Raw genomic sequence first — 27,937 nt, 5'->3', positions numbered from 1 at the left:
AAAACCTATACATTTTCATTGTTTGCCCTTTTAGGAAATCCCACCTGATCAGGCGTCTAGACGCTCACAATGCTATCATAAAATTTGGGTGGCAGCTTAGGGGCGATCGTACCAGAATAACTAAAGGTCGTTTGCAGCTATAACTTACAAGTGTGGACCTTACCTTAAGAGTCTCAAGTTCACTGGCAATGATTGTCTGAGGTATTACCTTGTTTACATATAATTAAAAGCTCAAAGTATTTGACTTTGGCAGAAAGAGATTCGAGAGCAAAACAAATGAAAAGTGCCAAATCAAATACGTCCAATTTGTTTACCTATTCTTATAATTTTTGTTGCGTACATCCTCTCTATTGATAATTATCCACTGCTCAACACATGTGCAACACAAAGCACACGCTTTGAGCTACCCACATTACATTTAACGCTGAATTACATTTTCGTTGAATTATTTATTATCGAATGTACCGACGTATTTGTGACAAAATTCAAATACATGTCGGGTGTTCATTTAAATGTAGGCGTCGAAGAGTCGATTGTGAACGCACCACGGATTACAGCTCACGGATCAGCGGTTTAAATCTAACCTCACTTTCTGCGTTGTTTGTGTTTTTACTCTGCAAACTGACGAGTGGTGCGTTCACAACCGACTCTCATCGCCAACTTTGAGGATAAATTTAAATTAACACCCGATACTTTAAATATGTTATTTCAGGTTGAGCCCGATGCTTAACACTTGTCGCATCGGTTCATAAATGTGTGACGAGAAGTTCCCCCGTCAGCTACATTATTTAGGGTGAATAATTATGTTCCCGGTGTGACGTCAGTCTTTCCCTTATAAAAAGGGTTTGTCATCATTTCGTCCTGTAAATTTTATAACAAGAAATTTTCCGCCACCAGACGTGAAATTCAAACTTGAAAATAGGTTATGACTGCGCAAAGGAGGGAACTGAAAGAGTAATATCGTCCTCACTTCAACAGACAAGGGTTGTTATTGCATCAAAACAAATTTTCGGTGTAATTCCCCCGATATTCAACCCTACACAGCCACGAGGTTCTGTCGAATCTAACCCAGATCTTATTCCGCCAGTTCATAACCAGTTTACATTATTAAAAGAAGCTTCACGCGGATATCTGTTTTCCAACAAGGCAGATGCCATAAAAGTAACGGCTGCTGGAACAACGTTCAAAAGTTTCACACATATGCGAGCGAAAACGATGAAATTGTTCGGAAAGGAGGAAAGGGAGTCACCTAATTTAGGTCGGTAGTTGGACCCATCTGTACCAACAAACATAGAACAAAACTGGCAAAAAACGGCGAACTGGAGAACCATAACTGGTGATAATTGCAGTTGTTGGAACGCTGTTTTAAAAATGCTTGTTTCGGCGTTACTGATGATTCTGAAGAGAATTCTTAAAATCCTGAAATATGTTTCTCAACTGTCACGTTACAAGCTAAAATGACACTTTCACTTCTAAAATGTGTGAACTTTTTAAAGGTTTACTTGGGAAAATTGAATCAAATGCAGATAGCTGCTTAGTGGTTTCAGACCAAACGCATATTTTTTATACTTTACAGAACAAAAGGGCACGCTAGCAACACTACTACTGCTGCTGCTCGTTATTTAAAATAGCTTTCAGCAACAGAGATATTAGTGAATTATCTCTCGATAATAATGGGGTAAGCTAGCCTTATTAATGGCATTGTTAGCTGAGTACATGGCGCACACAATTAACAAGTACAAAGTCTCTTTGTAACGGCAGTAGAGCTGATTTGTTATGAACGCTCATTTATACATCTTTACTGGAACAATGCCTCACAATTGACACTCAGGAAAAACTCCATCCAATTAACAATACCAAAAATTGAGCACACCAGATAGACGTAAATATTTAAGACGTATTAGGTCACAATGCTATAAAGTTTCCTCCAAATAGTAATATGCCAGATGGTTTTCAATCAGCACGACCGTAAAATGTCTAAATTATCAAAGCTATCGCTCTCCGGATTAGCTATCTGTAACATGAACCGAAGCGCACACTTGGAATTCTGTTTAACAACAAAACGTATAAACACATGTCGGAGGTACAATTATCCAAAATAAAACACAAACACTTCAAAATTTCCACATCCGGATGAAATCGGTCCAGACGTACACGTTTTTATAGTGACAATAAAAAATAGCACGTTCTCTGTGTGTTTTCTATTTGGCTAGCTTGTTAAAATATTAGTGTAAGGTTGAACGTTTGTCTTTTAAAGTTTACAGTTAGTTTTTAGTTGAGGTGCTAATGTTCGCTAATTTAACGCGAATATAGAGTAGGTGGAGTTTGTTTAATTAAGCAAAAGTGTTTGTAAGATTCTAGACGTGGAGTGGAAGATTATTGACCTGTTTGAAGAAATGAAGGAAGAAAATCAACAATTCATTATAAAAGAATCTTTTACTTTTTATTATGTTAATTATAGATAATGTCGAGATCAAATAATGCCAAACTGTAGAAAGAATGTTATCTTCATAATGTTGACACAGTATCCGGAAACAAAATTTTTTATTTGTCAGCAGCGTACCACATTTATATCTTCCTTTTTCTTGCTTTCCAAATCACGTAATTGAGAGTAAAATACAGTCGTTTTTGAACGACATGAAAAATATCAACATGCAGGACAGCACTTACTCCAATTTGACCCGGACTTTTTATTGATTATTTGAAAAAAATACTTGTCCTGGTAGCAAAACCCTGACTAAATTCTATGGTGGTCTTTACAGGCAATGTTAAACACGACTCAATAAATCTCTGTCAAAAATATTATGAGTAATGATGTGGGAAATGTAAAACATAGAAAAGATTTGTTTATTCCGTGATGACAAAAAATTAACAGCACTCCTAAATAAAGTGGTACCACTGAAATGCAGTTAAAACTGTGGTATCAAGTTATCCTTTGAGATACACTTCTAACTGCACAAATCAAAAGCAATTTAAAATGTCCCTCATTGAGTTAACTTAGATGACACCGGCGGTGTCCATGACAACACTATTTAACCGCATTCTTTTCCCGAACAATTCCATTGCGCAAGTAGAATTAAAACATATTTAGATTCTAATGTTAGATGAATATTTTGATGTAACCTTCGTCACGACAGCGTATGAAAGTTTTTCCACCACAATCAGCAACAACATTACGTTTTCACATTTTACGTTGACTTGCCAATACAAATCTAGACCGATGAAAACAAATCGGAATGGCGCCTTTATAATGTGTTTATAAACGTCAACTCTTAGATCAGATGTCGCCCAGTTTACCTCCATCAAGGAGGATCGAACGCGAAACGTGACGTATGCCTTCTGAATCACGTAATTTAATTACTGTGTTTGCCCCAGGCATACATTGAAGTGAGGGCGAAGGGACTAAGTCGGAAAGAAAGAAAGAGAAATTGTGGGTTTATCTGATAATACAATTATCTAACTTTGGATGTGGTTTCGGGTTTTCCGTAGACAACAGCCCCAGGAAGATAACATTTACTTGCAATCTCGAAAATTGTGTTCTCTCATTACATGTATCTGTCTAAATGTCACAAGTAAGAAAGTCGTCTGTATTGCTCGAAATTACGAACATCCTCAGTAATTCCGCGAAATGGGCCTGTAAAATCTGTGCGCACTTACCACAAGCACTTAATCAACATTTGAGAGAGAAGAAAGTAGATTTGTGGAAATGGGACACTCTAATAAAATTTTTAAGAGAAGCACAGCTGAAGTAAATTAATTTGCGGAGACAAAACCCAAAGATAGAGAATTTCTGAATTTAGTTGTCAATTTTATCAACTAGAACGGTGTTCTTTCAGTTTATTCTATTGTGTTGGCCAATAAATCTCTGCTTTCCAAGTAAAAATCTTTTAAATATTTATAGAACACATCTAGATTTCATCTCTTTTTGGAGACACCTTAACATGCCAACCGTTTAATATTGTTAACTCCAAAGTGTTCTTATCAACACATTAATAAAACGAACAGTAGATTTGCAGGTGCGCTTATCTCTGAAACTGGTTTTGTGATTTTACTTTACAGCGTTGTTAAAAATTTACCAACAGGGTAACGCCTGTATTCACGAAGATTATAAAACTGTGTCACGATTTTGTTAAATATTCAGTAGATATTTTTATATCTAAATGGTTTTTTAAATAAAAGAAATATTTTTTATCATAATTATTTAACTGCTCTGAACTAGTCTTTACAACGCCAACATAAATTTTCTAAATAAAACATTAAGAACTCCAAGAAGTATATTCCTGAAAGTTAACTCCAACAAACAAGTGGAGTGATACTAAAAATTACCGCGACATTATAATTCGAGCATTTATCCTTCCTGATAATTAAAAACTGTTTAGCCAAAGGAGGAATGATCCTAAACTAATCTTTAGGGAACCATTCTATGTAGAATGGGATATTTTATAAGTATTTTTGGGGGATTTTTTTCAACTGCATAAACATATAAAAGATTTTCAGCGTCGGTCTATTATGTACAACTTGAATGTAATGTACAAAACACTAACTATGGTAGAGGTCTTGGATTTTCTCATGAGCTATGAGTCATATCTGCGCAAATGACGAATATCGGTCTCAAGTAAGCGCTACAAACCGACCGGAAAACATCATCATTCGTTGCGTTAGTGTCGTCTCTCTCTTGTCTATTTGCACGTAAAGTAGTCGACGTTTTCAGTTTTCATTTACGGATCTTTCACTGGTTTATCGCTCCGCCTTCGCGTAGATATTTCCAAGGTCACAGCCCATGAGAGAATCCAACAGCTCTACCAGCCATAAAATGACGTGTGCAAGTGAATCAGATCTTGCGATATTACTGCAGTCGTTAAAAAACATAATTTACAGAAAAATGTTGCAAACTTTTCCGTATCTACCGAATTAATTTTTCAAACCGCTATAAATTCCCCAATTTTTGGAACTCCCAAATAGAGTTTAGAAGACACAGTTTCGAAATTCTATCCTTTAATAAAAAGCAATAAAAAATGTTTTTCTCAAATTTCTAGACTACAGTCTAGATAGAGTACACAAGTATTGAGGGAAACTTAACACTTTTTATCAATTTAATCAATTTAAAAAAATACAGGGTGAAATATATATACATCAGAATCACGTGCATGTATAGTAGCGGCCGGGCAAAATGGGAGTGTAATTTCTTGATTGACAGATTAAGCACAAAAGTGGAGTGTGCCATTGATATCACGTTGGGAAGAATAGTAATGCATTTCAACTTCACCCTGTATAAGCTGACATTATTTAAAACCGAAAATTCGTAAAAAATATTTATAAAAACAAAGTATGTATTCTCAAATTTCAATATAAAAAATATACAGATATTTCATTAAAAAAATGAAGTGAATTTTTTTGGAGAATGACTACAAAAATAATATAATAAATTGTATGCGTCGGCTATAGTTAAAATGGTTATTATTTACTCGCTTGCTCATTATTTCTCTGTGTAAAAAATAAATATGTATAGCCAATGTGATTCAAACGAAAATATTCACATACATAATACATATTCAATTTTTTTGTGGTTTCACTGGAAGTGGAAGCGTTCAAATATTTACATGACACGATTCCAAGCTCTCAAAATTTTTCTTTTTTTTTTTTAATTTAAGATTAGCACCATGTTAGAATTCATTATACATAAATAATGATACTAGATTTAGAAACATTTAAACTTTCTAAAATAATTTTAAAAAAATACATGATATGCTCGGTCATTAGCACTGTTAAATAAATAATTTTGGCGTACAGTTGACTCATACATTTACTTATTTGTCATGTTTGCACTAAAATATTTTAAGTAGAAAAAGTGATTATTTTAAGAGAAGTATTTGTAAAGTCAAAAATGTTCTCATATTTTAAAATATTTTGAAGTTCACGTTGCATTTTATTTAAATATATTTTTAGGTCATTTTCGGTGAATTGGAAAGATTGAAACTCATGTAATAATACAAAAGTAAATATTTCATGACAGAAAGAGTAAATCAGTTTGTGGTGTTGTTGTAAATAAAGGGGAAATGAAGGAGGTGTAAAATAAAACAAAATCTGTTGATACGATACGAGATAAATCAGTCAACGAATGTCCCCATCAATTAAATTCCTAATAAAAGCAGCGGTTTCATTAACTAAATTGCCTATCGGTCGGTGATGTTTATATCACTTTTACAATCGAAAGCATCGGTGGATAAGATAGTGACCGAGTTTAATCGCTAACAATTGTTAAATGGTTCCCAAATAAAGCAGAAATTATTATCAATTGGTCGACAGACAGAATAAATTGGATTTTTTATATCCATGTTGTCCATTGTCGAGATACAAGTCCGACAATTCTCCCCTTATTATTTAATGTTGAGAAAGGCAATTAAAGTAGGTTTATATTGTGTTTTGTTTTAGTCTCTAAGGTTTCTATGTACAACAAAAATAACAATTAATTAAAATAAAACCTTTTCAAGAGTTCACACTCACAACAGGTTATGGGCCCAGTGAGCGCAGTTCGCGACGAGTAATAAGAGTCATAAGTAAATTAACGAACTTAAAAATACGCGTAATTTGTTCTAACAACGTTCGATGGCCGACGACAAGAATAAGGTCCCTCTCTTCGACGGATCGAATTTTTCGAATTGGAAATTCCGCATGGAGACTCTGCTTGATGAACTCGACCTCCTGGACATCCTGGAAACACCGATGAATGCATCAGTGGAAGCCGTTGATGCCTCAGATATCACGGCACAAGATAAAGTAAAAAAGAAGGAGCAACTAAAGAAAAGGGATAAGAAGTGCAAGTCCCAGATTGTCCAACGAGTGGCCGACAGTCACTTGGAATATGTAAAGGACAAGGAAACTGCATTTGAAATTTGGACGGAACTGACAAATACATTTGAACGTCAAGGTTTGGCAGGTCAGTTACTACTACGAAAAGAGCTTCTGTTGATGAAATATAGCCCCGCGAAGGAAACGTTGGAGGCTCATTTTCTCAAATTTGATCGAGTCATGCGTGATCTACGATCGACTGGTGCCAAGATGGAGGAACAAGACATCGTGTGCCATTTGCTCTTAACGATGCCTGGTGAATACGACTCCGTCGTCACGGCCCTGGAGACGCTCAGTTCAGAAAAACTCACCATGAGCTTTGTGAGGACTCGTCTGCGCGACGAGGACAGGAAACGGGAAGGCAAGCAGCGGAAAAGCAAGAATGAAACGCAGCCACCTTTGGCTTTTGCCACACCGGAAGAAACGAAACAGAAATGGAAAAATGAACGAAGATGTCACAATTGTGGAAAATATGGTCATTATCGTTCAGAATGTAGACTAAATAAATCAAGAAGTGAACATCAACAAAAACAATTCAAAAGTAGGAATGCTAACGTAGCTACAAACAGTGCGTCAGATGAAGGCGAAAGTGAATTCTCAAATGAACACAGTTTCTCGGCTTACCTGAGTGGAAATGTGAAAAGCACGGTTTGGTGCCTTGACTCGGGAGCGTCCGAACATCTGGTAAAAAATGGCAACCATGTCAGTAATATACAGAAACTGGATCATCCTGTGTGCATTAAAATTGCCAAATCAGGTGTCACACTCAAAGCGGAAACATTTGGAGAATTTCGAGGCAAATCTGTTGTTGGAAATAAAGTCTACAATATTTATATTTCAAAAGTCCTTATCGTTCCAGGATTAGAAATCAATCTGTTATCAGTGCGGAAACTTGAGATGCAAGGACTTGCTGTTGTCTTTAAGCAAGGTTGCGGACGGATTCTCAAGGGAGACAAAATTATTGGTGTCGCACAATGCAAGAACAAACTGTACGAGCTCAAACTTCAGGAAAATGTTGAGGTGGCAAATCTCAGCAAGACTGACGGAAGTGGGAAACTTTGGCACCACAGGCTCGGGCATATAGGAAACAGCAAACTGCAAAAACTGTCACAGATTGTGGACGGGGTGACGATCTCTGCGAAGAATGCTGAAACTTCACCGTGTGACGTATGTGTAGGTGGAAAGCAAACGAAACTCCCGCACAAGGAAAAACGACCACGAACAAATAGACCACTGGAACTTGTACACAGTGATCTACTTGGACCTGTCACTCCAGAATCTCACGACAAAAAGAAATACATCTTAACCTTCATTGATGACTTTACACATTTCACTGTCGCCTATCCCATAAGTTCAAAAACTGAAATCCCTCGTTTTTTTAGAAAATATGAAGCCATGGCCACAGCTCATTTCAACCTTAAAATATCACGCTTCAGGTCTGATAATGGTCGTGAGTACATGACGAACGCACTCATGGAGCACTTCGAAAAACAGGGTATCCAGATGGAATGCACGGTTCCTTACACACCGGAACAAAATGGGGTCGCAGAGAGGCTGAACAGGACTATAGTGGAGAAGGCGAGATATATGCTGCTGTCCAGCAACTTGCCAAAATCGTTTTGGACGGAAGCAGTCACCACAGCGGCTTTTCTGATAAATCGCTCTCCAACTGTAGCACTCGAGAACTGCACTCCGGCGGAAAAATGGTTTGGCTTTAAACCTAACCTTAAAAAGGTACAAATTTTCGGCTGCTTGGTATACCAACATATTCCAAAACAGTTAAACCCGAGGAAATTTGACACTCGAACACGGAAATGCATTCTCCTAGGCTACGCACCAAACGGCTACAGGCTCTGGCTGTTGGAAGAACGAAAAGTCGTAGTCGGGCATGACGTCATCTTCGATGAGGCTACGTTTCCATCACCCTATGGTAACGCTAATACGGCGGATCGGGAGGAGGATACGGAAGAAGAAGATGCGGAAGAAGAGGACACCGAAGAAAAGAAACTCGAAAATGAAGAACCCGATGAAGATGAAGAGGAAAATTGGAATGATGCGACGGAGACTCCGGGAGCGAAGACTCAAAAATTCACACCGACGCAGACAAGCTTACCAAGACGCTCTAGTCGAACTAAAAGGAAGCCCGAGTACTTCGACGAGTACACTGTCATAGCCTTGAACGCCGAGGCCTATGTGGACGAGGCACCCCTGGACTATGAGGATATCAAGAACCTAGAAGACAGAAAAAAATGGTACCAAGCTGTGTTGGAGGAATTGCGCGCATTGGATATTAACGAAACGTGGACTTACACGAAATTGCCACCTGGAAAAACGGCTATCAACAACAAGTGGGTGTTTCGACTGAAAAAGGACGCCAACGGAGAACCACAACGGTACAAGGCGAGGTTGGTGATAAAAGGTTGTTCACAAAAAAGGGGGATAGACTACGACGAAGTATACGCTCCTGTGGCAAGGTTGACAACCATAAGAACACTTCTCTCAGTAATCCACGAAAACAACCTACATGCGATGCAAATGGACGTGAAGAATGCCTTTCTTCACGGAAAACTGAAAGAAACAATCTACATGAAAGTTCCTGATGGAATCAACGGAAAAGACGGACTCGTGTGCAAGTTAAATCGCTCACTATATGGTCTTAAACAAGCACCTCGTGTTTGGAATGAACGGTTTGATACATTTGTTAAAGGGATTCACTTCAAACAATCCCCACATGACCGTTGCCTGTATATAAAGATACAAAACGGCACAAAAATCTACCTCCTGCTGTATGTAGATGACATAATTTTGGCTGGAGACGACAAAACGACGCTAGACCAGGTTACAGCCGCTCTCAAAAGAGAATTCTCCATGTCCGACCTCGGAGAATTGCGGAACTTTCTTGGAATAAGTATCACCCGGAACGACAACGAGATGGGACTCTCTCAATTCGGATATATTAAGAAATTGCTGACTCGATTTGGCATGCAAGATTGCAAGGGTGCAAAAACTCCGATGGATGCAAAAATTCAACCCGAGCAAGTTGAACCTGCAGATTGCATCGTTGATACAAAACCATATCGCGAATTAATAGGGTGTCTGATTCGCTTTCAAGCAAACGCAACCGACAAGCAGTGGGTTGAGGCGAAGCGTATGCTCCGATACCTGAAGGATACTCAACATTTTGGGCTGATTTACCGCAGGCAGACAGCTCCAGTCCTCGCAGCTTACGCAGACTCAGACTGGGCAGGATCCTTAGACAGAAAATTCACTACGGGATTTTTACTGCAAGTCCATGGAAACGTCGTCTGCTGGTCGACGAAGAAACAGAACACGGTGGCTCTCTCATCCACGGAAGCGGAGTATGTCACCTTGGCATGCGCTGCTGCTGAGCTTGTATGGCTTAGAAATCTCCTCCGGGACATGCACGTCACCTACGAGGATTCCACCATCATGTTCGAAGACAACCAATCCTACATACACTTGCTGAGCAAGTACGAGCACCGAAGGATGAAACACCTAGACGTCAAGTACCACTTTGTCCGGGATTTGGCAATGAGCAAAATCATCGATGTCAAGTATATACCATCGAATGAGCAAAGGGCGGATATCTTGACAAAAGGATTACCACGAACTTCTTTCGAAAAATTAAGATTGCTTATTGGAGTAAAAGAAACTCAAACTTAGATACATCCATAAGTTTCTTTTTTGAGAGTAAAATTACTTTTGTTTTCGCCACTCAACATTTTTTGTTGCTATTGTCGAAATGACCTATTGTAATTGTTGTAATATTAACGTAGAGATTATTTGCATTATATAGAGCTTTAATTGTGGGGGAGTGTTGAGAAAGGCAATTAAAGTAGGTTTATATTGTGTTTTGTTTTAGTCTCTAAGGTTTCTATGTACAACAAAAATAACAATTAATTAAAATAAAACCTTTTCAAGAGTTCACACTCACAACATTTAATAAACAGACTATCCCTTGCACAAACAGAGCAAAACAAGCCAACACGTTTGCGATAAGAAGTTTGGTTGTCACAACAGCGAAGGCAAGCATGTGGCCGACGAAACTCGAAAAAAAAATGAAAAAAGCGGCACAACAAAAGCAAATCATACGAAATCGCATGCCGCCCGTCTGCAATCTAGAATGCACCAGCTCGACTACATCTATATCTAAAGTGGTCTGCTAACAATGGTAGAGAATACCGAGTGGTCAGCGTGAGTCCAGCCCATAGTTCGCGACCCCCGGGTGTTGGGGTAAGTGTGGTAGGCGCACATCAAGGCCCGCGGGCCGCTGAAAATCTCGGACCCATCAGAGACACGCACTCACTACGCACCAGGAGGCGGCACCGGACCCTATTGAGATGAGGTCGCAAACTAATGCCACTGCCTAAGCGATGCTGTGGCCCGCGTTTCCACCGATCAATACGTGGAGATCGCGCATGGTCGTCTCCTCCATCACGGATCTGTTTCTTCTAATATTATTCGGCGGCGATTGTCGCTTTTTACTGATTACAAATTATAACGTGCGATCGAGCTTTTCACCGGACTCCGCCCGGAAATTCCCACAGAGCCGATGGATTACAGGGCGGAATCTAACAAGTTGCCTACATCTGGAAATGTGCGCCCGCAAAATTGACCTAATAAATTACTAGGTTATACGGGAATGAGGGATGGATGCTGTAATAAAGTTGTTAATCCCAAGGCGACGCATAGACGGGAGGCCGTCAAGAGCAGTAGACATGAATTTTTCAAATTTTCACGTGTGCTAGGCGCGGAGCGTAATTTCCGCAACTAAATGGTTCTGAAAATCTCTCAGTAATGGGAAATTTTGACAAAATGAATAGGCAGTCACGGAATGATTATTATTCATTTTACCAAAATAACAAACTTTTATGGTTAGGACGTGATGACAAAATAGATTTCCCCGAGAGCCTCGTCGAGAAAATTTAATTCCTCATTTATTGTTTCTGCTTCTCTTAAAATGAACACGTGAGGGTTTGGGTTGTTTTTCAATGTTCAATATGCTTCGATTCTCATATCGAGCGTGCTTAAAACAATTAATACTTTATGATTAATTTCCCAATTAAAAACTTTTTTGTTAGTTTCGTAAAATTTTCCGCGTTTCCTTTTCACTTGATATTTCTGGGGTGTTTGACATTTTAACAACTTTTAAATATTCATAATATAATTAAAGTTCAACATTATCAGAAAATTAGATATGTAAATTTAAATTTCATTTCTTTGTTTAACTTTACGCGTTGCCGACATATTTTTTACAACTTTTTTAAAAAGTACTTGTTAAATTAGGAAATTATTAGGTTTTGTTATTAAATTAAGAAACATGTCAAACATTGTTTAAACTTGTTTTTATTATTATTTCGAACAAATCAGTTTATACATTTGCAAATTTAAAAAAAATTAAGTTTCATAAATTATGTAATGATCTACCTGTTATACTGTGAAAAAAAAATCCTTGGCTGAATGTACGAGTTGTGAACGAACCACGGATTACAGATCACGGATCAACTTATTAAATTTAACCTCTCTTTTTCGTTGTTTGTGTTTTAACTCTGCAAACTGACGAGTGGTGCGTTCACAATCGACTCTTTAACGCTAATTTTGAGGATAAATTTAAATGAACACCCGATAGTTTATGCATTTCAATCCGCTGATGCGGATTTTCTTTGAAAGTAAATGATTAAAAAAATCTCTTTTCTAATTTGTGACTTTAAAAGAGTGTATTTATTACTTTAATGTTGAAAATACAGAAATTTAAATTTAAAAATTTAAAAAGTGTATCAAGAGCTAGACATTTTTAATATTATATATTTTTAAAAAGTGTTTTGTAAGTTACTCGACCTCGTTTGACCCTACAATTCCGTCCACAGCCAACTGACTGTTTTAATTAAACCTAAAAGAATTATTCAAATATTTAAAAAAAACGAAACCGTCATCAATAATTATCAAAAAAGTGAGATTAACAACTAAAGTTCATTAATTATTAAAATTCTTGACAAGGGACCGTTAGAACAATACGATTTGGCCAATTTGCACATACCTACTAGTTTTCTGAACTTGATTAGCACTCATGCTTATGTAAATTTCACGTCTGGATGAGTGACAGCACAATAATGACAACGTTGATACAAAAATGTAACAACCCACGTGAAGGAGCCGGTAAACTGTACTTTTATAATTAATGAAAAGAGATACAAATGATACTGTTTTGGCTGAATTAACAAGAATAACAGTACTTCTCTTAAAAAAGTGATGACTCGAAAAATAATTTTAAAAATTCGAAGTCGTTAAATTTCATATTTCTTCCTGGGGTTTTAAAAAAACAAATGTAAATTACATATCTACGTTTATTATGTAGTTTACTTTATTACCGTGCGTAAGTGAAATAGATTCCAATTTTTACAAACTTTGCAAATTGCTTACATTTTGAACAGCTGTTAAATATTTTTTGAAAAAATCTAATTTGTAAGTTGTGAAGGTTAACTAAGTGTTTTATGTTGTTGTCATTAACGAAGTGTTGACGGAGAAACAAGCTTAGTCGAAACAATTTTTAAATTTTAGATTGTTTTATAAGAATACAAAAGTATATTGAAATAGGCAGAGATTAAACTGAAAGATCTTTTTTAAGTTAAGAAAACATATACTGTAGTTATTAACAATTATGAATACACATATTATGATGTTAATATAATTCCACTGAAAGGATACTGTTAATTTAACTACGATTATATTGTTTGTTGAAATTAACTCAAAGAATAAATCACTCTGCAAACAATCTATTAATCTCGTGTTTGTGAATATTTTTTTGTGTGTGTTTTTTAGAGTGAGCTCCAGGAATTCCACACTGCTAATTTTATTTGTAAGAAATGAAATGACGCTAAAGGAAAACCGTTAATTTGAAAATCGTAAACAAACTTAATTAAACACATTATATGTCATCCGAAGAAATTAGAAGCTGGCCAATTAAACCACCAAACTTTCCTCGACTGTTATGGTACAGCCTTCATCTCCGAACCACAAAATTTCTATTTGCCTTAAAATTAATAAAACCATTCGCAATAAAAGTAAACGTTTTCCATTAACATGATTGATCGTCATGCCAGGCCAATAAAAACCAACGGCCTATAGAGATATAAATAGATAACTCGATATCACTCAATACTCCACCCCCGAAATTTCGCAAGAAGCGCATCTTCGAAACGTCTCATCGCTCGTCACAACTTGCAGTCCATTATCAAAACTTGGAAATGACTGGGAGTGAGTACCTGTTAGGGATTTCAACAGTTTATAGTTTTGGTTTGCATGCGAAAAACCTATTATCGACTGTCTCCCCCTTAACATAAACAATAAATTCCATAGTAAAGGGTAGCAGGTTTCGTCGAGATGACATTTCAATGTCTATAATGGGAATATTACGATTTAGAGCGGAAAGAGTAGCTAAATGTTGAATGAAAATAATCGATCCACTTCGACTTCTGTCAACTCTACAACCTAAATAAACATTGTGTTTTTTAGGGGATCCCTTTTAGATTCACTTTGAATTTATTTCGGTCGATTAGTTCCCGAACAAGACTGAGGGATTTGCGTAAAATTGCGCGATTTATTTAACCAAATGAGGTTTAAATATTTGAAACTAATTAAAGACTAGGGAAGTACAGAAATGACTCAGAAAATGGCTGGATGTAGTAATTGCAATAATTGAGTGTGAACACTTTTGCGCCATTGTCCAGGATGCGTTCAGTTACTCTGTCCATTTCCTTACCGTTATAACTTGTAAATTTAAGTGAAATTACTGTAGTTGGAATTAAAACACGACAAGAAATGTGCAAGAACCGCAACTCGTTCGTACGAGATCATCAATATTCCAAGATTGTACAATCTTGGATCATCTTTTTGCCCGTGTAACAAACAGTTTTCTATTTCGGCGAAGCGTAATTGTTCTTAAGACACTGCAAAAACAAGTGTCGTTTAATAACACGAACGATACTTTCAGATTAGTGGTTTCCGTATTTAAACAACAATGACTTGATAGTCTGATCGACCTTTAAACGCCGCACATGTAAATACGAGTATTTCCTGATACAGTAGCCTCCAAATTATCATAAAAATATTAATCTCTTCGTTTGTTTTCGACTTGTTCACGCTTCATTTGTGACAAACATTATTTATGAGACTTAATCGCCATGTCCGATTCAAAACCGCCGCCGGATTTATTCCTGATTAAATTTTAACACTTGATCAGTCAGATAATGTAGGTACACTCAGTGTCCGAATCGATGCTCGGTTTCGTAATAGCGATTACACCACTTTCTTCGGTCGATAATTGGCTCTTGTTGGGAGTGTTGAAACAGAGTTTTTACCCCAAGGAGATCGAGTCGACTCTATTCACACTAAAAAATGTTTAAACACAAATAAATATACAAATGGTTTATTAAGGAGATGAGACGACTAAAAGCAAAAGCCTTGGTCCGCTTCTGCACGAGTAAAAAGTTATTGCCTTTCAAATTTGCAATAAACATTTGGAATTTCTTTGCGCCGAAGTGGATCAATGTAGGAACTTAACCTGGATCTGCAGGTTTTACTTTAGTTTATTTGTTATAATTTTATTCCTCTATCTATAACAAGTAAGCATGAAAAATGGCATTTTTGTCAGTCCTAAATTGAGACATGCAATTTGTTTCAATGCGTATTAAAATTAATTTTGTTCGATACCTCCCTAGTTACCAGTGGGTGAAGGTTTCTTTTTCGTTCACTTCACTCATCGTTTTTCGCTCACTGTCTTTCACTCACTGGTTTTCATTCACTGGTAAATTCTTCCAATTCTTACTGATAATGTAATTTTGATTTTTTAGGCAACATTTGGTACCTCACGGCACTTGATTCTTCCAGGACATCATCAGGAACATATAACTCTTCATCATCCGTTTCCACAATTTCCACAACGTGCACACAACCACCTTAATGACGTTACAAAACTTTGTTTATTTTTTCCATAACAACAGATCCGTCCAAAAATGTGATTTATCTTTATTTAAAATTTTGAATACAAAGTTACAGACTCGCTTTATAAGGAGGTATCAAATAAAACCAAATACAACACTCGAAAGTAAGGTCGCTTTCGTTCATTTGAATTGCATCGTCCACTCAGCTGCGCTTCCTGGACGAACACGCAATTCGCGTGAACGAAAGCTTTGGCTTCCTCACTCTTACTATAAAATAACAATTGTAAAATAAAACTAATGTTTTGTGTTCTTTAATCATTTGTTCTCTAGATAATTTTCTTAAAGCACTACGAGTATTACTTTACAGAAATTTGTATCAAATAACTGTCAACTGACAAAATCTGACACAAGATTTTCTTGTGACAATTTTTCTCGTCAAATTTCTACGCAACAAGCTTCGTTAAATACAAAGAATTAGCCGATAAAAAGCGTTAGTGTATTTAGTAGTTACAGCTGATACAACTGAATAATTTCCTAATAAAATAGAAAAACAATGTATGTATTTTTGTATTTTTTGTGAAGTCAGCAAACAACAAATACATTTTAAGTAAAAACTATTTAGAATGGATCTATTTAGCTTCAGTGAAAACCAAAAAGTTAAAATAAAATTTTAGCTGTAATTTCATTTTTTAACTTATAATTTTGCTTGGAATACTAAGGATTTTTAACAACTACATAATAAAAATCAAACATAACAAAAACCTGTTAAACAATTTGAAATTTTACTATTTGTAGAGTAAACCGCAAGAACATACAAAATCCAATTATTTGAGTGTCATCATTCAATATAATAATTGAAAGTCAGTAAATGTTGCGCAGTAAAATTTGTAATCGATTTGTAAAACTGTAAACTTTAGAAATAAAGACACCAATGACTAATAAGACATATTTTTCCTGAAATAATCTATAAATAAGCAGTGATAAAGTAATACGAAATAGATAATTGTTTGTATTGAATCTTAAAGAATTAATTTAAAATTAATTACATTAAAAAAGAGATTATTTAAATCCTGGGCAATCAAAAAAAAAATTGGCCAAGTAGGTTACAAACAACAATAAATCGATAGTTTCCTTACAACTCAGCGAACGTCGTCATAAGAATGATCGACTGCTTCGGCGGAAAAATATTCCTGAAATTTTTCATAACGGGCAACAAATTTAAATTGAAGAAAAATCTTTTTCTATTGTTTGGTTCATAGTTGACTTTCATCAAAAAGTATTTTTTGATCTTATGTTATAAGCAGTATTTCTCAGAAAAGTTTTTAGTTTTTGAATAACTTTTTCTACAGCAGATTTAAGAAGAATAAACTCTTTCATGTTTATTTAGCTTTTTAGAAATTTCTTTCTTGGTAGATATGTAACTATAGCAAATTTTTTTTTTAAATAATGGATTTAATAAAAGCACTAAATAATACGTTGGTGTTTGTTGTTATCTTTCATATTTTCAGCGAAATGAGTGGCTTTTCAGAATTTTGACATTTGTTTTTGTTATTATTACGTAGGTACTCATATCGTGTATTGTTGTTTAAATTCTTCTTGTTATTAAAATCTCCCGTATTTTCAAATATGTACTTTTTTCTGCCAATGAAGATTCTGTAAATATTCTTCATGAATAATTTCCAATTAATTGTAAGCAGTTGTATTTGTTAATCAATCTCGTGATTCCGACCTTCCAAACAGAAGACGTTTTCTCTGAGTCAGAAATATTTGTGCATAAATATTTATTTAAAACAACGCTGACATCAATTCTTCCACAGTTTGTACGTTCAATCATGAATGAATTTTGCTAAATTGTGGACAAACAGATCGTCGTGGCTCATCCTGCAACTTTCTCTTTCATAATTAAATGCAGTTCTAAAAAGCGGAATTATTTGTATGTTCCATTTACATACATTTTCTCGGGACCTTGACTTTGATCTTGCTACAATATATACTTTCCCTTTTGATTGTATCTTGTTTTGATTCCTTTTATATAGTTGGGGTCCATTGCAATAATAAGGTTTTATCGAACAACTGACGCCTCAACAAGAAATAAATACCTTCCCACTTGTATTAGCGCTTGTTATGCAAATTTATTCATTAATTTTCGGCTGCCAATAACTCTTCCGCTTGTTAATATGTCATTTCAACTACACGAAAACGTACATCACTATTTAGCCAAATAAAAGAACAATGAAACAAATCAAGCACAAAGACGTCAAGTATGTACGATTAGTGCGAACTATACTTCCGCCAGTACAAGGTGAGAGATAAGAAACTGTACTGTTTATTTTAGTGGAAAGCGTGTCAAAGAGTTAAATTAGCTTTAATAGAACTGTTAAGTCAAGCAGTTGTAGTGACACATTTTCTAAAGGTACGAATCTGCACCGTGATTAATGTGCCGCCGGTTCCAGGTGTGAGAATGATGATATGGAAGTTTTCTGGTATTGCTAATGACCATAATTAATTTGAATCATTTTATCTAAGCATGCACTTATGTGTTATATCCTCAAATGACTAACTTAACGTTACTAAATGACTTAAGGAAATTGCCAACCAGTTGTGTCACTTTTCCAGAAAACTAACAAATTTGAATTTTTGTGTGAATAAGGTTTTCTAATTAACACGGCAGCTTTCACAATTCGAGGACTGTTGATCAATGATCGTATTTCTCTAAGAAATAAAATATTAAAATTTATTAATTAAATTTATTAACGATAATTTTTTGTCGTACAAAATGTTTCTTATTTTAGTATTTAGTTTAATTAGACGCGACAAAAAATACATAATATTATTAGTCAGCTGATTGATTGTCATTTCAGGTATAGGGTTTCAGTAAGGTTCAGGTCACCAGAACAACACTAACAATAATTTCTTACGGCACAGGAGAAACAAACAGAATTTGTGACACCGCATTTGTATGTATTTAGACACCGGATAAGTGCAAAATGGCGCATATTTTTAAAACAATCAATCCGACTTGCATCAAAATTAATAAGCCTTGAATCGTTACTAAAACAAATATTTTCCTAACGAAACATTCCAATGGTGCTTTTTTACTGAATTATGGTGAACGAAAGACATTGCATAACATGCGTATATTTTCCAACCGTTAGTCCAATTGACACCAAAATTAATAGCCCTTACTCAAACAACCATTTGTTAAAATGGTAGAGGTATTGGATTCTCTCACGGGCTGTGACCTTGGAAATGTCTGCGTAAAGTTGCAGTGAAAAATCTGTAAATGAAAACTGAAAACGTCGACTCTACTTTACGTGCAAATAGACGAGAGAGAGACGACACTAACGTAACGAATGACGATGTTTTCCGGTCGGTTTGTAGCGCCTACTTGAGACCGATATTAGTCGTTTGCGCAGATATGACTCATAGCCCATGAGAAAATCCAGCACCTATACATTTGTGAGGAAGTTATCGTCTACGAAAGAAAATTCTACAGACAGTAACACATACTTTCCATTTTTCTTTACGTTTTTTATACCGAATTTGATATTATCTCGGACACGATTTTTTGACCCTATCACCACACTCCCATTACTTCACGGAACATGGAAGAAAACATTAATAAAACTATAACATTATTAATAATAAAAAATAATGTAACTAAGTATGTATGTCGTTCAATTCTTGTTAGGGTATATTTCTAACTAAAGAACATGGACATTATCTGACACATAGTCTTAGAGGTTTTAAGTCCTTTCTTGATTTTCATATACATATTTGATTACTATTATACATTATCAAACTTGTACACAGTGACTCACTACAGTGTACAAGTTACTCTGAGTCTTTACAAATTTCCACATGACCTTAGTAGCGAAAGAACCATTCCTATGCTTGTTCCGATACAAAACTTGATCTTAATTGACTTTCCATTGTATTTCTCTATTCGTGAACCTGTGATTTTGAATGCCATTACTGGATTTTTAGCCCGAAGCAATATAAAACTGGCCCCACCTGTATTTTTAAAGAAGGACTAAGTGTAAAATCACTTTCTTTTTTGGCTCGTTTTCGCTTTCTTGTGTGCATCTGATAAGCGCCGTCTACTAATGAATTATAATTTATAATGACTTGTTTTCAAATCGAAAAGTAGCACATCGCAGTAAAAAATCATGCAACCTATATTTTTACCTCTTTCGTCTATTAAAAAAAAAATGAACAGTCACAAATTTTAAACAATTAATGAAACAAAAGAGAGCGGAGTGGTTCTTTCAAAAATGGATATTTCGATGATGTGCTACAAATTAGGCTTAATTAACTGTCAAGTTACTATGTCAGACACCGTTCACCACGATTCCTATTGGCTGAAGAAGCTGATCAAAAGCTGTTTTAAAGTGTAGTAAACGATAAAATAATCGTTACATGTACATGCAAACCACCGTAGAAAATGGTTTCATGGTTGTTGCCTCTTGTTTATATTTTGTTACCGCGATAATTGCTTAAAAAGTTTTATTTTTCCATGCAGGTTAACATTAGGTATATCGATTAATTTCCAATGATAATAAAATTTCTTAATCAAAACACTGACATTTTACACTTTACGCTTTTGAAAAATGCATTATGCTATTATGCGACACCAACAATTCTAATTACAAAATCAATACAGTTGACCAGACTTTTGGATGGTAATGGTGCACACATACAAATAAAAGAACTTACTTTATACTCTTTTTATGCTAAACTGATCATCGTTAGGCAAGTAAGTATGTAATTGGCTTTCAGTTGCAGATTTTTAATTTTTTGCGAATTCTGCTGTAACAAACTTGTAGACCTTCAGTGAACAACGTAGCGTAAGTGTTGGTAGAGACAAACAAATTTAATCATACATTCGTATTCCAGCATTCATATTCTATTATGTACCATTTACGGATATAATAGAAGAGTAAGTAGAAAACGTCAATGTGTACCACTTGGTGAAAAATAAAACCTGCAGCGTATTGTCACGGAAGAAGGCTTAACACAGGTCATTTGCACGAATCAAACAAGGAATAACCGTGCCATTACATGTCCATCTAATGCGTTGAAAGAAGATAAGGAAGACGCAACGCTTCACTAACTTGTTGGTTTAGACCGACACTCCCTCACATTATCTTGGTTAGCGGTTGTTGTGTTGAAAGAAGAAGCCAACCGGGACAACGTGTGCATATTTCGCTTGACAAATGTACTTTTACGTCAGGATCCTAACCGTAAATCAGGAGTTTAAAGTAATAAAAGAAACAATGAGAGGGCGCATAATTGCCCCAATTTTCTTCCGTCGCCGGAAATTTCCTTTTTATAGACAGTAAAATTCAATCAGGAGTGAGTTTATTTGCTTTATATTCATCTGACAGCGCGATTGGTTTGACCTTTTCCTCTTTCCTTTTTACTATGGTCATAAATGAAAAATTCAGACTGAGTTTCACCTAAAAGGACTTCACAGAGAGACCGCTTTTTTGCAAGGGTTCCAAAGTATTCCTAATACTGAACTCGACGACTGCACGACAAGAATTGACAGATAATTGTATTCTTTCGTGTTACAAATTCCACAGTTCCTATGTTCACTCTATGTTTGTGATTCTGATGGGTTCAATATTCGCACAGGTCATTTATCTTTCCGGTAGGTTCGTTATACCCGCGTAGTATCCGGATATACCACATTTTTCCAAAAGTATACACAAGATCAACAACTTATAAAGAACAATGAATTGCTTAATGCAGAAAGCAAACACAGTTGATAGACTTTTTCTACGAGTTAAGTAAGGATTGGCTTAATTAAAACAAGTAACAAATAAATCTGCAGGGGAACGTGTCGCTTTGCTTTGTGACGTGACAATTACCAGACAATTAACAATGAATTTTAAATACGGATGATGAGTTATTGTTATTTAATTTCACATTTCAATACAATAAATTTCAGTTTCACGAGTTGCACAATGTAAACACTGCCGTATATCGGGCAATTATTATTTTTCTCATTTCCTGTTTCCTGGAGCTTCGAAATTAAAATTGCTATTGTAAAATATTACTGATAGAGGCTTTCCGGTATAAGGAAATGCAATATTGTGGAGCAAGCAGTCGCCTTCAGCAGATTTTTCTTTTTGAGCTTTTATTAAGTAAAGCGCCACAAATTCTTGGAACTATGGAGCTTGAAATATGGAAATTGAGCTTTTAACGTTGTCCTCACTCGATGTTTTATTTTGTTTCGTTCTCATTTCCTCATCTGTTAAACAGCTCGTGTTGTTTGCACAAAGAAATGGAACTCTCATTTGGCATTTCACATGATGAAGTTCAAACTTTGGCAAAAAACGAGAATGTGCTGTTTACGTCAATAATCAACAATGCCTAAAGCGTTCGAATGTTCAAGTATAAAGCGATGGATTAAACTGTATTATCCCGAATTGAAAAAATTTAAAAACACAAACGTTGATATAAACACCCGTGTAAACCGCGAAAATGAATGTTTTTTTTTTGGGAGGTAACAAATTGCACAAAAAATACTTAAAACTAACAGGATGCAATAAATTAAGTGCGTTATTTTTTAAGTCCTTTAAGCTTATCCTTTATCCACCGTCCATTGTGCGTGTCGCAAAGATTGATGATGCTCTAAACTTAATTTAAAACCTATTCGCTGGCACATCTCTGGGTTTACTGAAAATACATAAAATTAAAGCGTATTTCATCGAATTATGCATTATCGGATTAGCAACATGGAGCGGACGTTGAAAAATTATTCTGCAGTTAATTCCACATCGCACATTATAATTTGCACAGAAAATGTAACGGTAAAACAAGAATTCATTTTAAAACTTATATAAAGTTGGTAATGCAGTTTTCAAAGCTTTAATTAAATAACAAATCAGAAATTTAATAAAATATGACGAGAAAAGAATTGAAAATCTACTAGAAAGACAAGAACAAACTCAAAGTTTTAGCAATAACTGAAACGTGTAAAAGCATCCGTTGTGGTAAAATCACAAAAGTTTTTGAGGAGTGGCGGTGTTGGTCAGACGTAATGAACTTTGACAAGATAATAAGACAAGGTTTTGTGGCCGATGCTATACACTTAATTAAAACTATTCTTACTGGAAACAAGACTTCGTGTTAATTAGTTGCTGAATGGTAACTCTAATAGTTTTATCTTTCATCTCATTAGCTTTTTCTTCAATTTCATTAGCAGTATCTTAATTGTTGTAAAAACAAATACGATAATGATTAATTTCATTATCTTTAAATAGTTTTACGGGTCAGGGTCTCCATGTTCACTGTTACATCATCTTATGACTTCCGGACAAAATTACTTCTCATTAATCCTGGCTCTGTGGCGTAAAGTACTTTCTGTTGTACCTTTTTTTCACTTTAAAGACAGCTATAAAGTTCTAATTAGCATGAAATTACTTTCATAATATATATGAGTTACAATTTTGCTGTTCTCCACGGTAATGGGATGAGCACCAAGGTTGGCCATGGGCTTACAGATTTTGCTCAAAATTGGAAATCTCTAATTGGGGCTAGTGGAGGTTTTAGCAATCATTTTCTTTCACGAAATTAAACATTAGTTCTGCTCTTATTACGTCTTTATTTTTGACAATATTTCTTATCCAACACCTACTCCAAATAAGCATATTAATATGGTAATTTCAAATAAACAATGCCCTCTATTATACACTCGTGAGAGAATAATAGAAACTTACGCAGAAACAATTATTATGGGTTTGTTCCTTTGTTGCGCAATTTGTTTGGGAAAAAATTCAAATAAAAATAAAAGAAAGGTTATACAAAAAACGTTTAACGACTACAATATTTAACAAAGTAATTATTTAAACTAATATTAATATTTATCTTAAAGGATATTGTTTTATTTGTGTGATCAGTTTAGTTGTTGTTTTTGGAGAATGAAGCGAGAGAAGATGTATTTTTGTAATTTATACATTCTATCAATAACATATCAAATGACTTTTCAGTGTCAAAAAATTCACGAAAACATGAAAATTATTTAAACAGATTTAAGAGAGGTATTGGATAAAATGTTGTATTGCAATAACACTCGCCCTGCGGCATAGTGGGTAAACTTTTTCTTCCGTGACTAATATGCCACATTCCACACTCGTGCAATAAATAACTATTAAGTATATGCTTACAATTAGCTATGTACATTTTCTGTGCGTACATATTTGAAAGAAAACCAAAATTTTTGGAAAATGAATCAAACAGTGAATTACAAAATAGATTTGAGAAGTTAAAAACCTTTATTCTACTACTACCATTTTATATCTGAACTTACAGAAATATCAGATTAGAAAATAAACAAATATTTAAATTCGTAAATCATATCAAATCTATGGTTCTTTGAAAGAGAATAAAAAGAAAATTGAATAGGAAGTTTATTTGATGTAAATCATTAGTTCTGGGAATGTAGGTAATAGAAAATAACACGAAAGCATTCACGAATCACACATGCAAAAGTCGATCCCAAAGTTGATAAAAATGATTGACTTTACGATTTGGGAAATAATTTCGTCAAGCCGTTTTTCCAAAAACATGGAACAGGTTCGTGAGAATCAACGTTGAATAAATAAAGAAAATTGATTGGGAAAACCAGACGACAGCAGTCGTAAATGCATATAATGAATTTACGAGTTTCAACGTAGAAAGTTATGTTCAGAAGATTCGTTATGCGTCATTCTAATGGCAAAATATTTGCAGTTAATAGTCGAGACAAGGCTAATTATTATTTGTCTGCTCAATAATAAACAATCTTATCCCACAGAATTCAGTGGCGTAATTTACAGTAAAGCCTTCTGTGTTTGTTTAATTTTTAAACACTTTTTGACAGCTTTACAATTTTCTTCCGTAATCGGATGTTTGCGCATAATGTATGTTAAACACTTGTATTTAATCACCAGATTTTTCAAACAAAAACACAGCCTTGCTCGGAGTCCCCTCTCAGAAGACATTCGTGCTCCACCAGTTCATGCATGCACCCGGAGTCATTACACAAAAAACTCTTTCAGTTCTGTCCACATTAACTGTGTAACAACATAAAAAATGTAGTCCGTACATGTGCATGTGCAGTTAAAATAATAAAGAAACAACAAATAAAAAAGATCTACATATTCGATAAATCATTACTTTTATTGTTACAAGTGAAAGTTTTTTATTTACTTGGCTGAGCACTTAAATTTTATGGTGGTATAATTATTAGGAGCATTTCCGAGCAACAGACGCAATCGTAGTGGAACGTTATCAACTTATCACGTTACAGTTTTGTCGGAATCGCTACTTCCATAAACATGTTCTTATCATTCTGGTAATTTTTACACCGCATGATTCATAGAAAATAAAAAAAGGGAATCCGAGTTGTGGATTTCGCTAAATAGATCGTATCGACGTAAATCCAAACGCAGGATTATCGAATGTTTGGAATTTAAAAAATAACGGTCTGCCTGGTGCGTCATTTTATTGGGATGCATACGATTCGACATTTAGTTTATTTGCATTATTCTAATAAAATAAACGCTGAGCCGGAATGATCGATTGTCGCCCAATAACGAGACAATGAGCGGACGATGCATTTCTTTAGAATATTCCAAACGTTTCCGGTTTGCCTTCAAGAATATAAATAAATAACTGCAACCGTTGCCAATCATGCAGTTTAATTTCGCATTTTACGAACAATGTGAGTTTTTGTATCTGGTTTTTGTATCTGGCGTAGTTTATTACATAATAATAGTGCATTGCTGGCACGAGTACGAGTGGTACTTAAATTAAGCAAGGACAATCAACCATTGTGGATCGGGAGTGGACGAAAATACAAGCAGGCACATTTAAAATAGCGACATTGCACACATCGAGGATATAAAGTTGTTGGGTGAATGGCTGGATTTACGCGAATTATCGGTGGCGTGTAATTGCCTTTGAAAAGAAACGAATTTCTAGCTGGAAGGACCGAAATTGTCTGCGGACGGGCCCTAATTTTGAGGGAAAGTGTGCCGAGATTTAAATTGGCGATAATGTGCAGGCGCCTAATTGACTTTGTGTCAATGGTGGCAGGTACTGACCACAAATTGAAGCAATTAAGAAGTAGATTCGCCTCACAATTTTTGATTAGTCCATAAAATACTAGAAAGCATTTAATGGAATCGAAAATGATTAATAACGCAGCCTAATCGCCCATTAGTTTGCAGCAGAGAAAGTCATTTATTGTGCGATTTGAAACTAGCAACAATGGCTTGCAACTTATTAAATCACAATGACGAGTACAAATTAATTTGCGTGCAAAAGCGGCGAAACTGTTTCAAGAGAACGAGCGCCGAAACGGTTCCGAGAAGTCGAAATTCAGATTCAATGATGTTAGCAAACAAAGAACAAAGTTAATTTAAATTTGACCGTTAAAATGATTCATAATGGATTCAACACGACGGAGACAAGAAAGAACAAGATCTGTAGGTAAAGTAAGTGGGACGATGGGTTCTAAACACTCCGCGCGAACAAAAGGACTGTTCTCGCGGAAAAAATCTTTATTTCGAGCGCTCCAGATGACTCCTCGATGCAAAAATCCCGATTTACCTGGGCTTCGGAGGCGCAGGAAAAGCGAACGAAAACGCGTAAAAAACTCACCTCGAACATGAGCATCTTGATCGGAGTTGCACATAAATCCCTTCGCGGAAGTAGAAAAAAAAATCAAAATTTTACCGAACGGTACACAACAATAGCGTCGAAACGTTGAGTTGCAATGTGCGCTTGCCACTACACGCGCACTTACCGACACCGACTATCGTGAAATGCGACTGTACTGTGACTGTGTGAGTGTGATGATCCTCAGGAGGCTCCAGACACGATGATATCGGATCATTCACTCTTGGACTTCGTATGTGTGGGGACTGCGGTTGATGTTATTCGAGTTTGTTGTACGGTGCCTTGTCTGGCTGAAGATCTGTCAAAGCTACGCGACATGTGTCATAATTACGGTGGACGGCGGCGTAGGCGGTGGAATTTTTTCTTTGCCCTCCACGATGCAATCGTTATCACATGGGGCATATCAATGTTGTCTTATGGAATTCTTGCGTGTGGAGACCGAACCAAGGCATTTATTGTTGCCGGATTCTTAGTTTTCTTCTCTTCGTGTCATCCCGTTCGACTGACAAAAAACACACATTTTTTCTTGTTGCTATGCATCTTTTAAGCAAGCACTCATTAATCACATTCTGACGATTTTTTTCTTTTGACTTATGTCTATAAATTTTTTCTCTAAGTCAGCTTTGATGATCCCTAAACTATAGTCGCTACGACACTACGTTCGAACTCAAGACTTGCGTTTAAAAAGTCATAAAACTGGTTTACTTTTATGAAAAAAGCAACATTTATCGTTGCATTTGATTGTTGGTAATTTATCAGTGTTAATAGAGCACATTTTTGTGTTGCCCTTACCTGCAGTGAAGGTGTGGTTAAAGTTCAGAGTGAAAGTTTTTGTTATTTATGTAATACGATTGTACTTTTTTAAAGAAAATATAATCGTGTTTTTAAATTTTCAACAATGAAAATAAAACAGATATTTAAGTACTTAATAACAACTTTTAACTAGCCACTTTTTTTATAATTCATATTCTTAGGCTTTATAAAATTTAAGGTGTTGCATTTTAAAAATCCATTTCACACAAATGATTACATTTTTACACTAAAATTGCACATTTAATTTTTAATAAACAAAAGTAAGACATGAAAACATGTAACGTGTTCTGAATATTAAAAATTATTCAATTTCAAAAAGTTTAAGAAAACCTACCCTGAAAAAATAAAAAAAAATCTTCAATTGAAGCAATATGCTGTGTCTCTTACACCTACTCATTTTATACGAGAGTCTAAAATATGTACATATTATATTGACTATAAGTGGACATACAAACTTTAATCATATCCGTTTTTAACAAAAAGTACGACTTAATTACGCAACCGGTGCATAAGAAAATTTTATAAAGAAGAACAAAGAGAAAAAAGTATCAAATCATTGTTTTCAAACGCAAAAAGTAAGTAGGTATGCACTGAAAATTTAAATCAACCATCCAAGTCAACCCAGAAAAAGAAGAAAAAAGAAT

General features: G+C 35.3%; 1 protein-coding gene across 3 annotated transcripts in view; it reads right to left on the bottom strand.

Moving 5' to 3' along the window:
- The window catches only part of Dyrk2 (Dual-specificity tyrosine phosphorylation-regulated kinase 2), a 59,735-nt gene extending 33,026 nt beyond the window's left edge, over positions 1-26,709 (bottom strand). The window contains exon 1 of one of the 3 annotated variants that reach the window (XM_069048664.1): positions 26,463-26,709. In XM_069048664.1, the coding sequence (XP_068904765.1) occupies positions 26,463-26,477 (15 nt within the window). In that variant the 5' untranslated portion in view covers positions 26,478-26,709. Of the gene's footprint in view, positions 1-11,037; positions 11,201-26,462 lie in introns of those variants that run through there. The other 2 variants (XM_069048663.1, XM_069048662.1) reach the window with 2 other exon arrangements.
- Positions 26,710-27,937: the final 1,228 nt, after the last annotated feature.

Source organism: Tenebrio molitor, chromosome 5, assembly GCF_963966145.1.
Source record: "Tenebrio molitor chromosome 5, icTenMoli1.1, whole genome shotgun sequence".
NCBI lineage: Eukaryota > Metazoa > Arthropoda > Insecta > Coleoptera > Tenebrionidae > Tenebrio > Tenebrio molitor.
Note: the sequence above shows the minus strand (reverse complement) of the source record. Positions and strands in the feature narration are given on the sequence as shown.